This window comes from Xyrauchen texanus, chromosome 36 (genome assembly GCF_025860055.1).
Source record: "Xyrauchen texanus isolate HMW12.3.18 chromosome 36, RBS_HiC_50CHRs, whole genome shotgun sequence".
NCBI lineage: Eukaryota > Metazoa > Chordata > Actinopteri > Cypriniformes > Catostomidae > Xyrauchen > Xyrauchen texanus.
This window is the reverse complement of record NC_068311.1, coordinates 4,348,377-4,365,210: the sequence shown is the minus strand read 5'-3', so window position 1 is coordinate 4,365,210 and position 16,834 is coordinate 4,348,377. Positions and strand designations below refer to the sequence as shown.

At 40.2% G+C, this 16,834-nt stretch overlaps 3 protein-coding genes across 3 annotated transcripts; all 3 read left to right on the top strand.

Moving 5' to 3' along the window:
- Positions 1-973: 973 nt before the first annotated feature.
- LOC127630144 (claudin-8-like) lies at positions 974-2,610 on the top strand. The gene has a single exon (XM_052107600.1). It carries the CDS (start codon positions 998-1,000, stop codon positions 1,670-1,672), a length of 675 nt encoding a protein of 224 aa, XP_051963560.1. The 5' UTR covers positions 974-997; the 3' UTR covers positions 1,673-2,610.
- Positions 2,611-5,370: 2,760 nt separating this feature from the next.
- LOC127630126 (claudin-8-like) lies at positions 5,371-7,141 on the top strand. The gene has a single exon (XM_052107571.1). The coding sequence runs from the start codon at positions 5,618-5,620 to the stop codon at positions 6,500-6,502; it is 885 nt and encodes a 294-aa protein (XP_051963531.1). The 5' UTR covers positions 5,371-5,617; the 3' UTR covers positions 6,503-7,141.
- Positions 7,142-11,128: 3,987 nt separating this feature from the next.
- On the top strand, positions 11,129-13,159 carry LOC127630089 (claudin-4-like). Its single transcript, XM_052107516.1, has one exon. The coding sequence runs from the start codon at positions 11,281-11,283 to the stop codon at positions 12,094-12,096; it is 816 nt and encodes a 271-aa protein (XP_051963476.1). The 5' UTR covers positions 11,129-11,280; the 3' UTR covers positions 12,097-13,159.
- Positions 13,160-16,834: the final 3,675 nt, after the last annotated feature.

Genomic DNA, 16,834 nt, shown 5'->3' with positions numbered 1-16,834 from the left:
CATAGGACAAACACAGAACCACATGAGACAACACAGTCTAAATAACATTTCTACATAAAGTGCACGTGCATATGTGTGCAAAAAGTACGGGACAGTGCAATAAATTACTAAAAGGAACAGGACAATAGACACAGTGAGAGACGACAAGTACTTCATATTTGCCCATTCCTAATTGGTAAGTAATGACAAAGCAAACCGCGGTTGGTCGCTTAATGTGCCATTCAGACATTCTTTTCCTGTCTAAATCATATTACTAGGTTCCTTGCATATATTGTGGCAGTTCTGAGGTGAAATATCCACTGTGCATTGCAAAATGCAAGTTAAATGTCCCAAACATTTGAGGTTTTTAAGGTTAATGCTCTATTGAGTTTTAAATCAACAAAACTAACCTCCCAACCCTAAACCTTAAACCTAACCGATAGAGTCATAAATTGCATATGTGAGATAAAAAACTACATTTCTGAAGAAAAAAAATAATTTGTGGTACTTTAATGACACTTTCGACTCATGTGCTCTTTAGGACTCGTACACTGGTACTTTGCATCACAAGAGCAATGCTCAATCAGTTGAGCTACCAAGCAATTTGATTTTGCTTGATAGCTTGAACTGTTTATGAACTGATAATCTGCCCTTTTCTCGTGATTAGTGTGAAAGGACATTAAAGCCATTGATTCTTTGAGATCAGGTTGCAGAATTATCTTCAATGTAGACCAGCCTTCATGCCAATAGTCAAAAGTCTGACTTTTTGAGACTGAAGTGGTTTTTGCTATGGGAACACAATCATGAAGTCGTCGACCTTTGTTGAAAACTATCTCGACCAGCTCAGCTCAGCTCCACAAGTCCAGATGTCATAAGCTGGCAGAAACTAGTGTTACAGCATTGCACTGATAGCCCAAACCCCTCCTACCTCATTCCTATTAGATACTTGTGTCAAAGACAGTTTCAGTTCTTCTCATTTCTGCTCACGACCAGAGCTGTCACAAACGCTGCTGCCATCATGAAGGGTAAACTGGAGATCCTGGCCTTGGTGCTGGGCACTATTGGCCTTGTAGGGACCATAGCAGTGACCGTGATGCCCATGTGGAAGGTCACGGCTTTCATTGGCCCCAACATCGTCATCATGGAGATGCAGTGGGAGGGGCTGTGGATGGCCTGCATACGGCAGGCGGACATTAGCATGCAGTGTAAGGTCTATGACTCCTTGCTCATCTTACCAGCGGACATCCAGGCGGCCCGTGGACTCATGTGTGCAGCCATAACGCTGGCCGTTCTCGCCGTTCTGGTGTCCGTCTTCGGATTGAGTGGGACAAACCGTTTTCAAGAAGATTTCAGGGCCAAAAAAGTGATTCTGGGTGTTGGCGGTTGCCTGTTTGTTCTCGCTTCCCTGGCAACTCTACTTCCTGTGTCCTGGACCACTAACACCATCGTCAGAGATTTCTACAATCCCATGGTGGTGGAATCGCTGAAGCGGGAGATCGGACAGGCCCTTTATGTCGGCTTTGCAACATTCATCTTTCTCGTGATTGCGGGGGTAATCCTGCTGTGCCGTTACTCCCACCAAAGAGAAGAAGAGGAGGAGGAGGTGTATGCGCCAGTGTATGAGGACAAACTGAGAATGTCCATGTTGAGTCGAACATCCTCTAATTCTTACCGGAAGAATCAGTATGTCTGATAATGTAATAAATGATAGTTGACTATAGTTCAATTCCAATTCCTTTCTGACATTCAGTTTGTTCAAAGTGCCTGTCTATATTATAATATGGGATTTGAGGCACAAGCCTCATGGATTATCAAACATTTTGAGAGCATTTACAAAATCATCTTATTCGAAAAAACAGACAACGGAAGAAATATTGACAAGAGATTTGACATGACATAAGATTGGAAATCATCTGATTATTCTTTGCTTTTGATGTCAAAACTGAAACACTTAAACTGTTCATGACTTTACCCTGATGAAGGAACGCCACTGAAGCCATTTACGTGCCCTTACATGCTGAGATCATTTACATGCATGCCAATACACTGAATATCAGTTTATTGAAAAAATCGGACAACGCAAGAAATCTGCGTTTACATGACATGTTAAAACATAAACAGGCATGCATACAACACTTGCACACATTGGATACGCTGGTAAGATCACTGGTAAAAATCCACCTGTTTCGATTGGTTTATGCATAAACGTTTCTGACCTTACCTGTATAAAGGAAAACCATTTAAGCCAGTAACATGGCCTAAAACGATGGTGGTTAAGCACCATAATTGGTGTAAGAATGTGCATGTCAATGTGCATGATTAAATGGAGTGTTGTCCAAGAAGGAATCCAATACATACCTATAACAACCTAGCAACAATGTGGAAACTCTGGTTACTATGGTAAATATTTTGAATATACATGAAAATTACCCTATGCTTACACAAAAAAAAATTGACTTTCTAAAAAGTACAATATTTCAAAAAAACATTTTTTGCTATTTTTGCTTTTATGTTAAATTACTTTGAAATGTATATATCAAATATTGTATATTATGGTTAAAATAAAGTGATATAAATGTTGGATTCCTATAGAGCACAATTATATTGCTCAGAGGTTGTTCTTTCACACTGCAAAAAAAATTATTGTTTGTATTTTTTTCTGGTTTTCCAGTAAAAATATCCAAATATCCTTAAAACAAGTAAAAATTACTTAAGAATTTAAATGACAAAATAATTTTTTGTCTTGTTGTCAGAGAAACTTTGGTGGGGTTTATGCATAAAACAAGAAAACATTTTTTTTTTCCAATGGGTTAAGAAAAAAGAGCTTGATTCAAAGGTAAAACACGTTTATTTTTCTTACCTCATTCGCAAATAGTTTTTTCTTGTTTTATGCATAAACCCCACCAAAGTTTGTTAGATTTCTTATGTTGTTTAAATTCTCAAGTAATTTTTGCTTGTTTTAAGAACATTTGGATATTTTTACTGGAAAACAAGACAAAAATACTCAAAAGATCTATGCAAATTCCTAAGATTACAGAGCTATGAATTTAATATGGACTGTCTTGATTAAATTTGATGAGAAATGAGTTCAAAGGTGAAACATTAGGCTTATGACTGAATTTGAGAACAGTTTGAGACATTGTTGAGATCTCTTCTGAAACTCTAGAGGAGACACGTGCGATTAGTGTCTTTAATTCTCAAAAAGTCTCTTAAACATAAGGCTCCATTTGCTCTCCATTTAATCTTATTACTATACAGTAGATAGACACATTTGTGCCGTCTCTTTCGGCTATGGCATTTACTGTACCCTCTACAAAATGTTCACCAGACAAAAAATATATGCAGAAACATTGTTTCTCTCTGAGACATTCTCTTAGTGAACATACTTGCATATCCACGCTGATATGCTCAAAACAAGCAGCACCATTATTGCAACACTAGCGTGCTTTTATTTACTGTAAGTGAAACTAAATGTAAACCACACTGATGCTAGACCGGAGTTTGATGATGTGATAGCATATCTTGTTCATCCAACCCTCAGACTGTCTGTGTGTGTTTGTGTTGAGACTGAAAACAATCCCACTCAGGTTCCACCCACTATCACCTGTTTAACACGGTAGCTCAGCATCATACCTGGAAACGCAGTAATACCTGTAACACACCTGACCTTTCTTAAAGATACAGCAGCTGAAGGAAACAGCAGGTGAAGCTCAGGGACTTCAAGTGGAATTAAAGCTCTCTAATCGCATCAGGAACTCCTTAAAGTGTTAGTTCACCCAAAAATGAAAATCCTCTCATGATTTACTTACCTTTAAGCCATCCCAGATGTGAATAGCTTTCCTTCTTCAGCAGAACTGAAGTGAAGATTTTTATAAGCACTTTTAAGCTCTGTTTGTCTATACAATGCAAGTAAATGGGTGCCATTAGACTGCTGGCTACTTGATGGTTCAAAAGGCAAATTTGGCAGCATATAACTAATTCACACGACTCCAGTCGATCAATGAATGTCTTCTGAAGCAAACTGATAGGTTGGTGTGAGAAACAAATCAAAAATTAAAAAATGTTTAACTTTAAATTGTTGCTTCCATCCAGCACTGCATTGCTGTTTGAAATGGCCTAACCCCACCGTTCCTCTGTTGTATACAAAGCGTGCTTCCGACTTCTCGCGTGAACATACCATTGCATTTACATCACGCAACAGCTATCGATTTGCTTCAGAAGATATTAATTGATTGACTGGAGTCGAGTGGATTAGTTTTATGCTGCCTAAATATGCCTTTTGGACCGTCAATAGCCAGCAGTCTAATGGCACCCATTTACTTGCATTGTATGGACAAACAGAGCTGAAATGTGCTTATAAAAATCATCACCTCGGTTCTGCTGAAGAAGGAAAGCCATTCACCTCTGGGATGGCTTAAAGGAGAGTAAATCATGAGAGGATTTTCATTTTTGGGTGAACCAACCCTTTAAGAAAATAAAAAAGTAAAAGTGATTCCGGAATGACAGAATCATCTCAACTGTTTCTCCTAGAAAACAATGAGGTTCAGTCAAGATTTTTCTCCTGAGATAAAGATCCTAGAAATCTCATATGTGTCTCAATAATGTCTTAAACTGGGCTCAGACTTGCCAAGATACCAAAGTCCGTAATCAAAAGTCATTCAGGTCAGAAATGTAGGGGGTCTCTGGTCAAAAAATGCCAGAGAAAGTGAACAAGCTGAAGGGTGTTTCACCCAGGGTGCCATACAAGTTAGAATTGCCAGTTGCAGAATGTTGTTGCATGTTATTTACTATGTATGGTGACATATACAGACACAAATATTTGGAATAAAGCAATGTCAAATTAAGTGAATGTGGCAGGGCGGAGGGCGGGGCCGGGTCGTGATCCTACACACTCGGTCCCGTATTAGGCTAATCAAGCCTCCTTGAGGGATAAAGGTCGACTGCAGATGGTCGTGCGGGAGAGAGAGATTGTTTACGGACATGTCCGTCGTGTGTTTATGTTTGTGTGTTTTGGTTTTGAGTTTAATTAAATATCATTTATACAAATATCATTATTTTGACAAGCCGGTTCTCGCCTCCTCCTTGCCCATCCTTATACCCCTTACAGTGAACCTTCAGAGTTGCATTCACAATGCAAGTAAACTGTTCTGTGGAAATAAAGCGAACTAAACGACTAAATTATGCTATCCACATTCATTTCCCTAGCTCTATATACTCTTCTTTATGTTAACAATTGTCACATTTGTGTCTATATTTATTTCTCCTAAGGTTTTATAAGAAAAACATATTAGACAAAGTTGATATGTCAATGAAACATGATTGAGAACTCGAAAAGGTAATCAAAAATGACCTTTTTTGACCATTCACCAACAAACTACCCACCTAACAGCTGTGAGCCATCGTCATCTCAATTGTTTGAACAACTCAAGTATCACCAGTTTCCTTTGAGGTGTTTATCAGATGCTCCAAGAGCTGGTGAACCAGTCTATTCACATAACATCATTAACATTTCTCCTTGGGTGTAAATACTTCTTATCTAGATGTTCCGGTCTTATTTGAGAAACAGCATCCGTGAAGGATACATCAACAGAGAGAGAGCTGCCTGTTCGTCTTCAGTTCATCCTGGCATTGCAGGATCATGTCTTACATGGCCGGATCTTATGTGGACAAGTCCTACATGGGCAAACCCTACGGTGGCAGTGCCTTCACCGGCTACACGGATGAGAAGGCAATAAAGGAGGCGTATGAGGAACAACTCAAGATTGAGAAGAGAAAACGACGTGAATCTATATACTGTGAGGTCGTGGCATTGATTATCGGATTTATCGGACTGATTGGCGTTGCTGCCGTCACGGGTCTCCCGATGTGGAAGGTGACGGCCTTTATTGAGGAGAACATCATTGTCATGGAGACTCGTTGGGAGGGCTTGTGGATGAACTGTTACCGGCAAGCCAATATCCGTATGCAGTGTAAAGTGTATGATTCTTTGCTATATCTTCCAGCCGAACTCCAGGCCTCCAGGGGTCTGATGTGTACATCCGTGGCGCTCACCACCTTCGCCTTCATCATGTCAGCCGTCGGAATGCGCTGCACGCGACTCATAGACTCCCGTCCTAGGACCAAACACATTGTTTTGGTCAGCGGAGGGTGTTTGTACCTGGCTGGCTGCATAACCACCCTCATTCCTGTCTCCTGGACGGGTCATGCGATCATTCGGGACTTCTACAACCCGCTGTTGATCGACGCCCAGCGCAGAGAGCTTGGAGAGGCGCTTTACATCGGATGGGTCACTTCGGCTGTACTCTTCATTGCCGGAGTGATTCTGCTTTGTCGACACGCACCACGGACCAAGGACAAGGAGGACATGGCATCAGTGCTGTATCGGGCCGGATCAGCCCCGTATAACTACTCGTACAGTCCCAGATACGGATACCAGCCCGCTTACACTTACCAGCCTGCATATAGCTATCAGCCAGGATACTCTCCAGCACCACCTGCAGGCTATAACCCACCACGATACTGAGACGGACAGTGAGCGAGTGCTGTGTTTTACCAATAATCTCCAAAAGAGACTAAAATGGATTGTACAATCGAAAGGATTATTTGGTGTCAGCAATAAAAAGGAAGATGGCCAGATGGCTCTCATTAGTAGGGGGGAGTAAATTCTGTGATTTACACATCCGCATGGAGATGTTAGGCAGAATTTTAGCCTCAGTCACTTTCACTGCATCTTTTTTCCATACAGTGAAAGTGAATGGTAACTGAGGCAAAACATATGCCAGAAATTGTATTTTCGGGTGAAATGTCCCTTTAAGGACTGTTAATTATCAGTGAGACTGTGTATTTACAGTATGTGAGAGCTAAATTTGCTTTCTTGATTATGAATGCATTTCCTTGAGATTTAATTTTGTCTTGTATAAAAGACTGCTTATAATTTGCACTAAAACAAGGGCTAATATCAGCTAAAATGGAAGTGTCTTAAAAAAACAACAACTTACTATTTCCACATAGCATTTAACTGAGTATCAGCACTTTTGAATATGTGAAATAATTGTGTATTTTTTCTTGTGTTTTTTATTATTATTTGTCAATTTGCAAGCACTGGTCTAAACATATGGAGAAAAAAATATGTAAACAATAAAAAAAAAAAATTATGTTTAAGAATGGACATACTAGTTCCTGGTCTAAATTTACAGTTGAACACTCAACAAGGTCTCAGCATCTTAATATATTAATATCATGGATCTGATCTGATCTGAAAACATTGTTTTGTTGTTTGTTTATTCCAGTCCAGCATTGGTGGCACTGGTAAAACCAGTTGAGGTAGATGGCTGAACGAGAAGTGACCGTGTTTGTTTCTCCTTTGTTGTCAGAGGAAATGTTCTAGAACTTAAAATTGTCACACCTGTAATGCAAATTTACAGCAGATATTACAGAGAGACATACAAAAGAGAGACATGATCTACAGTAAGATCAGTGCATCAAAATAACGTCAACCTTTTCACCAGAACTCTCATTCAGACTCAACTGAATAATAATAATAATAAAAAATAAAAAAAACAGTCTAAAAACAATTAAAAACTTTATGGTTGCAATTGCTGTCAGACCTTTTGTCCACAAATGCAATTGGAGGTTTACATTTTCACAAGAAAATATCAAAGGTGCTTGGCTGCCCAGAACTCATCTCCATGATGCTGGGGAATTGTAAATGGTTTCCAGGATGTTGCTAGGGTATTTTGGGTGGTGTCTAGGTGGTTACGTGCAGGCCTACGCTAAAAGAGCTCACAAGCTTACCTAGATACAGATGGGATATTCCTCGAAAGCAAATGTGTTTATTTATTGAATCATTTATTTTTAGTGTCCACCAGGCAAAAATCAACAATCCAATATCTAATAAAAAGTAATCGCAGCCTCTGCTACACAAGTTGCCTGATTTAATGTAGCACAAAGTTTTTGCGGCTGAGTTTAATACCGAGGTCTTGGGATTTTGACAAATATGTAACTGCCTTTGCAAACACCTCTAATAAGTAGGGATGGGCATTTTGAGTAATTTAAAAGTAGAGTAATCTAACATAAAAAAAAGAGAAATCTATTACTTAAAATGTAGAATTTAAGTTCAACCTACATCTGTGGTAAACCCTTTCTCTTATGAAAAAATGAGCACTATGCATACACAACATCAAGTCTGCATAAAAAAATTTAAATAATAAATACATGCACTTATACATAGAAACATACACTAACTGAGCACTTTATTAGAAACACCAGTACACCTTATAGTATTCTTGTGATTATCTAATCAGCCAATCGTGTGGCAGCAGTGCAATGCATAAAATCATCCAGATACGGGTCAGGAGCTTCAGTTAATGTTCACATCCACCATCAGAATGGGAAAAAATATTTGCTCTCCTTGATTTGGACCGTGGCATGATTGTTGGTGTCAGACGGGCTGGTTTGAGTCCTGGGATTTTCACACACACAACAGTCTCTAGAGTTTATTCAGAATGGTGCCAAAAACAAAACAAAAAAACTCCAGTTAGCAGCAGTTCTACGGATAGAAACACCTTGTTGATGAGAAAGGTCAATGGAGAATGGCCAGAGTGGTTCAAGCTGACAGAAAGTGCTACTGTAACTCAGATAACCACTCTGTACAATTGCAGTGAGCAGAATAGCATCTCAGAATGCACAACACGTTGAACCTTGAGACAGATGGACTACAACAGTAGGGAACCACGTGGGTCACTTTATTAAGGCCAGTTTTCAGTGAACTATTCCTTTTACAGGAATAGTTCATTTCCTTTGTCGGACACAATATCTGGTGAAAATATTGACAAAATGCATCAGCAACCCCTTTTGTTGATGCCACAAGTGTACAGTGTCATGCCATGCCAATTATAACAATGCTTCAATATTAATATATTAATTTATTATTAATATTTATATATGTAACAAATGTGGCAGTTTAGTTGTTTGTTTTTTTAAATTAGATGCTAATTCCTTGACGGCTTTTTTTATGAACAAGAAGCAATAATGAACAAACGTTTATATTCATTTTAGCCTATATCGCATTATTACGCATTAGCATAATTATCGCATTAGCGATAATGTGATATATCGCATTTACTGCGTAAAATTGACACCGAAATTAGTTGACTGGATTTTTTCCAATTTGTCCAGCAAACTTTATCAATCTCGGACATGGCACCAACATTTTTTTGTGGAAACTCTTTTTGGGTTTGGGGTCTGCACGGGTCTTAAAAATGAAACCCGAACCCGACATGTACCAGAAGGGGAACATATTTTTTTTGTTTGGTGCAGAACAATCTGGAATCATGTGTAACAGTAACTTGAAGTCCTCTTTGCAGCCAGATCTCCTTCTAAACATTACATCTGTTTGACACCTGCGCTAAAAACAATCTAGGTTCAGTTTAATGTATTACACAGATTTCAGGTTCGATTCTGAAACGTAGAGTTCTTTTTAACTTGACACAGTGCCTAAAAAATGCCCGGGTCCTGCACGAGAAGCTGAAAAAAAAAGCGAGACGCAGTGCTATGGTCAATGATGTTCATCCGGTCTTTACACAGTAAAACAATGGAAATATAAAGCAGACCCACACAAAACCGATCGTTGTGAACGCTCCCTAACTCATCTGTTCGCGCATGTCTATGAAAGAGAGCTTATGTATGAAACAAGTCAGGTAGGCCTGTTTTATTTTTTCTTTATTTAAAAACTTTTTGTAAAAGAAATGTCCCTAACCTGGCCCAAAACCCGTCGGTTTCTCCATCAGGGCCATGTCGTATTGAGTCCTGAGGAGCACATGAGTCGGCACAAGAGCCAATAGTGTCATAGAAGCACAACAAAAGGACGTGGTTGCTTCAGCAATTATGTTCAAGGTAGTGGGGTTGGTTTTTGTTGATTTAAAACTTGATAGCGCATTAACATTAAAAACAATCTGTCTGGGAGAGTATTTAACTTTCTTTAAGTGTCAAACATTGAACATTTCACCTCGGAACTGCCGCGATACGGGTAATGAACCATCCATCCATCCATCTTCAACCGCTTATCCGAAGTCGGGTCGCGGGGGCAGCTGCTCCAGCAGGGGGCCCCAAACTTCCCTATCCCGAGCCACATTAACCAACTCTGACTGGGGGACCCCGAGGCGTTCCCAGGCCAGTGTGGAGATGTAATCTCTCCACCTAGTCCTGGGTCTTCCCGAGGCCTCCTCCCAGCTGGACGTGCCTGAAACACCTCCCTAGGGAGGCGGCCAGGGGGCATCCTTACCAGATGCCCAAACCACCTCAACTGACTCCTTTCAACGCAAAGGAGCAGCGGCTCTACTCCGAGCTCCTCACGGATGACTGAGCTCCTCACCCTATCTCTAAGGGAGAAGCCCGCCACCCTTCTGAGGAAGCCCATTTCGGCCGCTTGTACTCGCGACCTAGTTCTTTCGGTCATGACCCAACCTTCATGACCATAGGAGAGGGTAGGAACAGAACCACGAAATGTTATTTCGAAATAATTTCACAGTCACTTCAGTGACGTCATTTCACAGTCACGTCATTTCCAAGACATCAGGATGCTAATAACAGCCTGTTAACCACAGAAATACTCTATTAAAAAAATGTAAACAATCCAAAGGTTACCCAAAGGTAAAACATCAACATTAAAGCATCAGCTGATTTCAAGACTGTTTTTTGAACATTTCAGACAGCAGTTTAATGAGGCACGACACATAGCATGTTAAACATTGACATCAGTTGAGAGTTGTGAGTGTGACCCTGGTTTGCATGTATCTGGCTGATTAGTAACTGCTTCAGCTGTGCTTCCTTATTTAAAGTACAAACATATAGGGTCATCCTTATGTCGTTCCAGACCTGTATAGTCTTTGGAACACAAAAGGAGTTGATAGGCAGAATTTTAGTTTAAGAATATTAAGGAAGTCCCACTGGTTTGGATCAAAATTAGGATGAGGAAATATTGACAGGATGTTCATTTTTGGTGGACATTCCCTTTAGCAGAATCCCTGCAACAAAATGGAATCTACTAAGTAAACAGCAACACGGCTGCATGCTCCTCCCAAAGCCACAAAAACCAGACACAAACACATGCATAAGGGATTCATTTTCATAGCAACCAGTCCCAGCACTCCCTCCCTTCCTCGAGTAAAGGGAGGAGGCTGGGAACAGGTGTTACACCTATCAGCTCTGTTTCCAAAGGGATGCAAAACAGTCCAGGGTGAAGCTTGCACTCCAAACCTCTCCTCAGATCTCTCGCTCTCAGTCCTCTGGAGTTTAGCAGTCATGGCCAACGCCGCTCTGGAGATCGTGGGAATGTGCGTGACACTTCTAGGGCTCATTGGAGTGGCGGCCAGCACCGGAATGCCAATGTGGAGGGTGACGGCTTTTATCGGCGAGAACATCATTGTGATGGAGACTCGATACGAGGGATTGTGGATGAACTGCTACCGGCAAGCAAACATTCGTATGCAGTGTAAAGTGTACGATTCTTTGCTGGCACTGTCTCCTGATCTCCAGGCCGCTAGGGGACTCATGTGCTGCTCTGTAGCTTTGACCGGTCTGGGTTTACTGATTGTGATCGCAGGGATGAGATGCACGGCGTGCATCCAGGACAACGACCGAGCCAAGCGGATGATTCTAATCATATCCGGTTGCATGATTCTCGTGGGTTGCTTCTGCTGCATCATTCCCGTCTCATGGACCGCCCACGCTATCATTCAAGATTTCTACAACCCGCTACTCATCGACGCCCAGCGTAGGGAACTAGGTGAAGCGCTCTACATCGGTTGGGTGTCGTCTGCATTGCTGTTTGTCGGTGGTTGCATATTTGTCTGCTGTAACGGCCCCCTAGACAAAGGCCCGGACCCAAACAGATACATGTATGCAAGGAACGCCCCTTATGTGTCCTATCAGCCTCAACCTGTGGCCTATGTTCCCCAACCGAGATCTGTTTATAGCCATACATCTGACCCACCATCATTTATTCAGACTTCTTACCAACCGTCCAGACAGCAGTCATTTATCCAGCCATCGCGGCAACAGTCCTTCATACAACCACACCGACATCCGTCTGCCCGCAGCGCTGTCGCTTATCTCTGAAATACAGCAGGACATTTCAAAGGTGTGCGTATTTGCATTTGTGTACTGTATGCGTGTGTGCATGTTAGAGAGGAAGTGAAATAGTAAATGGACTTGATGAAAATGTGTCGACATTTTTATTTTTCATTAGTTGCACACTTCCATTTCATGTTTATTGTTAATTTTTTGGCAAAACAATATAAATATTGTTAGCAATATCGTTTTTTTAAGGATGTAAATATAAGCACGCTGAGAACTGATTGATGAAAATTAGGTTTTTATTGTTTTTTTGGTTTTGTTGTTGTTTTATATGCTTTAATTGTGAAGTACAGATGAAATACCTCATGTCATTGTTACTTGGGGTATTTTGTATTATTTGAAGCTGACTAAAATATAAACTAGACTACTAAAATGTTTTAATATTTGACTATCTGTTTTGTAAACATCAAAAGCCCAAAATAGTGATATGAATCTATAAGTACTCTCAGGTTGGGATATTTGGTTTTTAAATGGAAGTTTGAAAACACAGAAGTAGCAGCAATAAAACATTGGGTAGCACTTTACAATAGTGTTCATAATACCTAATGCATTAACTTATTGAGCCGTATTGTAGTGTAAGTAAACAATTCATGTGCATGGAGTATCAAATGGAAAATTTGTTTGTATTGTTCATTTTTGCTCAAAAATTATTCTCTGAAGGAATATTTTTATATGTATAATTCAGTGCGTTGGTGATCTTTATACCCTGCGGCTTCACATAAATGGAAAGCCGCTGTGAAATGTAAGACAGCTATTGTCTTGAGTGTAGCCACACCCAGAGGCACACAAGAGCTTGTTATGTTAGTCGTAGTGCCACGACAGAACCAGGAAACTTCCAATTCTGCTGGAGAAAAACAAATACAAAAATTACCACACACAGATATGAAAACTGGACAAGCAGCTTTGCTGAAGTGGGAACTGTATACTTTCAGACATAGTGACTGTGGACTTTGCTATAAAAGTATTTTTGTATCAGATACGACATCTCAAAAATTGTATATATATATATTAAATGAGCAATTATTAATTGAAAAATAAAGTGAAATTTTACGTGAATTAATGAATTGACTACATTAAATACATTTTTTGCAACATGTTTGTTATGTAAAAACAGGCAAAGACTTTTAACTTAACTAAATAATGAAAAAAATAGCTTGTTTCAAAACATTGCGTTGTCTAGAGAAATGTTTATTACATTTCACTAATTCCTAAAAGATATTACAAAGGTTCATCAAATAAGAATTAGCATTTAGCTGATTAGAGCATTGTGCAATTCCAAATCAGTCAGATATGAGGTTCAACATAGGATGCTAGGAAGTAAGCTAGCTTTCTAAGTGGGCCATATAGACAGCAAGGCATCTTGCTTGGTTTTAGGACAATGCTAATACTGATCTAGGCTGCTTATGCAAAAGATGAGGGCCATCACCAGGGAGTGGCCTGCAAATTAGAGGGTTAGAAAACCTATTTGGACTTCAGTAGCTAAATAACAATGATTAGAGTACAGGACAGCTACAGTTAAACTAGCAACAGCATGTGTGATCATCTGAACACACTAGGTAACTCAGCACACAGCAAAACTCCTGTCTGTACAAGGTATGTGTTTGGGTTTCAGTGCTAGTACTAAGTCGAGACTGTTAACAGGACTGATAGAAAGGCTAGGCTGACTATTCACTTTGTATTCAAGCATGTGATCTGTAACCAGAGTGACTCAGTGACTCCCTCTAGTGTTGAAGCATGATAATGCCACAACTCTCACCTGGTCAAGGTCAAAGATTCATTTGATCATTGTGCCAGATAAATTGACTTGAGAAGCTAAATAAGACTTGAAAAACTGCCTTAATGTATGCATAAATAAAAAAAAAGTTTATTGAAGTTCAAACTTTGTCAGGGTAACCATGTATTCCCCATTTGGAGTTTTGAAATGGTAGTTTTCTCAATTATCTTAATGTCTTAGGAAGTTTTGCTTTCAAACTGCATGTGGGGAGCAGCCAACATACTAAATGTTTTAATACAAATCTAAAAATACAGAAAGGTTTATGTGAGGGTAAAGATTAGGGGGAAGGGTTAGGGTGTTTGTTCACAGCGTAAATGGCCACAGGACAGTAAACACACCACCAGCATCTCTCTGTACCCTTATCATTCTAAACCAATCTGAGTTTCTGTGTTTCTTAAACTGCAGAAACACATATCGTCACACTCTGGCAATGCTGCCATTTGGCTCTATTTGGCCAATGTTTCACTCTGTGATTTGGGGATAACAATACTCATACACCTCTGAACTTTCGCTTACGACTCTATGAGAGCTTTGGATTTGCACGCTGAATCACTACTGCCCAATAGGATTCTCTTGAAAAACAAGGTGAGTAGTTTCTCTAATTTGTTAAGAATTGTTTCCAAGCATTTTTTAAAGGGGTGTTTTGCAGGATGCACACAATTTAGTCAACTGTAAAATAGTCAACAGTAAGTAATCCATTTGTAGGTTAATCCCCACAACGTGGCACTGTGACACTATCCAAACATTGCTCTGTTTGTTTAACAAGTCTGACATGGCAGCATTGGCTCAATCAGTCGTGTGACTTTTACACGGGACTATTCGTTTGTCCAACCAAAGGAAGACATTTACATTTATGCATTTGGCAGATGCTTTTATCCAAAGCAACTTACAGTGCACTTATTACAGGGACAATCCCCGGAGCAACCTGGAGTTAAGTGCCTTGCTCAAGGACACAATGGTGGTGGCTGTGGGGATCAAACCAGCAACCTTCTGATTTTCAGTTATGTGCTTTAGCCCACTACACCACCACCACTCCGGACGAGTGGAGTGTTCAGAAACAGTATGAAAACAATCATTTTGTGTGGTGACGCTAATGGTGCAGAAATTACATATAACCGTTAACTTCAATACTGTTGCTAATGTACACACTCCATGCACTCCAAGATGTTTATCCCGCCCCCAGATTCATCTGATTAGTCCATTGTTTTAAAACTGTGTTGCTACTGGAACCATTACTCACTGTGCCTATAAACGTTCAGCCCAATGGTGAAAAAGCACTTAAAGACATTCATCTGGTGCATGTGTACATAAAACAATTTAAAAAATATTGCAGATGGAATGCAAGAACGTATCCTGTGTGAATGACCCCTTACAGTAGGCCTGAAACATACTCTACACAAGAACGTGAACGCAAATGCTTTTTGTTAAGCAAGCTCGATATTGTGCGTTGTTGCGTTTCAAAACGGTTCAGACTGCAATTCTTAACACAACGCAAGTATGCATTGGATTCTCAGTGTTGCCACAAGAGGTGCTACAGCGGAAATTATTGTGGACTGTCCACTTCTATAGTGAGTTTTCTCTTTCGATCAGCGACTGTAATGGTGAAGCAACGGTTTGAGAAAATTATCAGTCAATATACACTGATGAGCCAAAACAGTATGACCACTCACAGATGAATCGAATAACGTTGATCATCTCCTAACAAGGCCACATGTCAAGGTCCAGGTAGATTAGATAGTAACCGAACAATACGTTTTCATGGTCAACATGTTGAATGCAGGAGAAATGGGCAGGAGTAAAGACCTGAGCGAATTTGACAAGGACCAAATTGTTATGGCCAGACGAGTACCTACCAACAGTGGTCTGAGGAGGGACAAACCACAAACTGACAACAAGGTGTTGGGCGTCCCAAGGCGTATCGATACGTGAGGGCAACGAAAGGGCTTACAATGGGCACACAAATGTCGGAACTGGACCTTGGAGCAGTGAAAGAATGTCACCTGGTCCGATAAGTCCCGTTTTCTTTTACATCACATGGACAGCCATGTACGTGTGCACCATTTACCTAGGGAACTGATGGCACAAGGAAGCACTGTTTGAAGACGACAAGCCAGTGGAGGGTGTTTGATACTCTGGGTAATGTTCTGCTGGGAAACCTGGGGTCCGGCCATTCATGTGGACATTCATTTGACATGTGCCACCTACCTAAACATGGTTGCAGACCAGGTACACCCCTTCATGGCCTCTTTCAGCAGGATAATGCACCCTGCCTCTCTGCACACATTGTTCGGGAATGGTTTGAGTAACATGATGCAGAGTGCAAGGTGTTGCCCTGGCCTCCAAATTCCCCAGATCTCAATCTGTTTGAGCATCTGTGGGATGTACTGGACCAACAAGTCCGATCCGTGGTGGCTCCGCCTCGCAACTTACAGGACTTCAAGGATCTGCTGCTATAATGTCTTGTTAAGCTAAACATTGTGCAGAACTTTAATTATTTCTTCATACTTTTTTAGTTTTTTTTTTGTACTTTGCAATGGATTCTGAGAGCTGGTGGATATTTTGTGGGAACATTGATGCACAATTTGAAATTGTTAGCTCAGTACAAAGATTTTGACTGATTGTTGGTTATGCCAACTAAAATTTAGCCCCCATAAAAAACCTTTGTTTCACAATGGGGCATGAGAACAGCAAACAAATGAGCACATCAAACCAGTTAAGAAGTGATTTGTTATTCTCTGTGACTAAATAAAAAGCATTGAGTTTGACCTGGAGCTAAAAAAAAAAAAAATATTTGAAGATATCATAATTTTAATATTAGTAAACAGGAGACAGTAAATGTACTAAATATTCACTGATGATTACCCAGTAGATGATGTTACACATATTTATTAGTCTACCCGTACAAATGGGTTGTTAATCTGCATTTTCTTCCGTTTTAGTTGGCTT

What these genes read in the sequence shown, in the direction of transcription:
- LOC127630144 (XM_052107600.1), top strand. Translation starts at nt 998, where the DNA reads ATGAAGGGTAAACTGGAGATCCTGGCCTTGGTGCTGGGCACTATTGGC.
- LOC127630126 (XM_052107571.1), top strand. Translation starts at nt 5,618, where the DNA reads ATGTCTTACATGGCCGGATCTTATGTGGACAAGTCCTACATGGGCAAA.
- LOC127630089 (XM_052107516.1), top strand. Translation starts at nt 11,281, where the DNA reads ATGGCCAACGCCGCTCTGGAGATCGTGGGAATGTGCGTGACACTTCTA.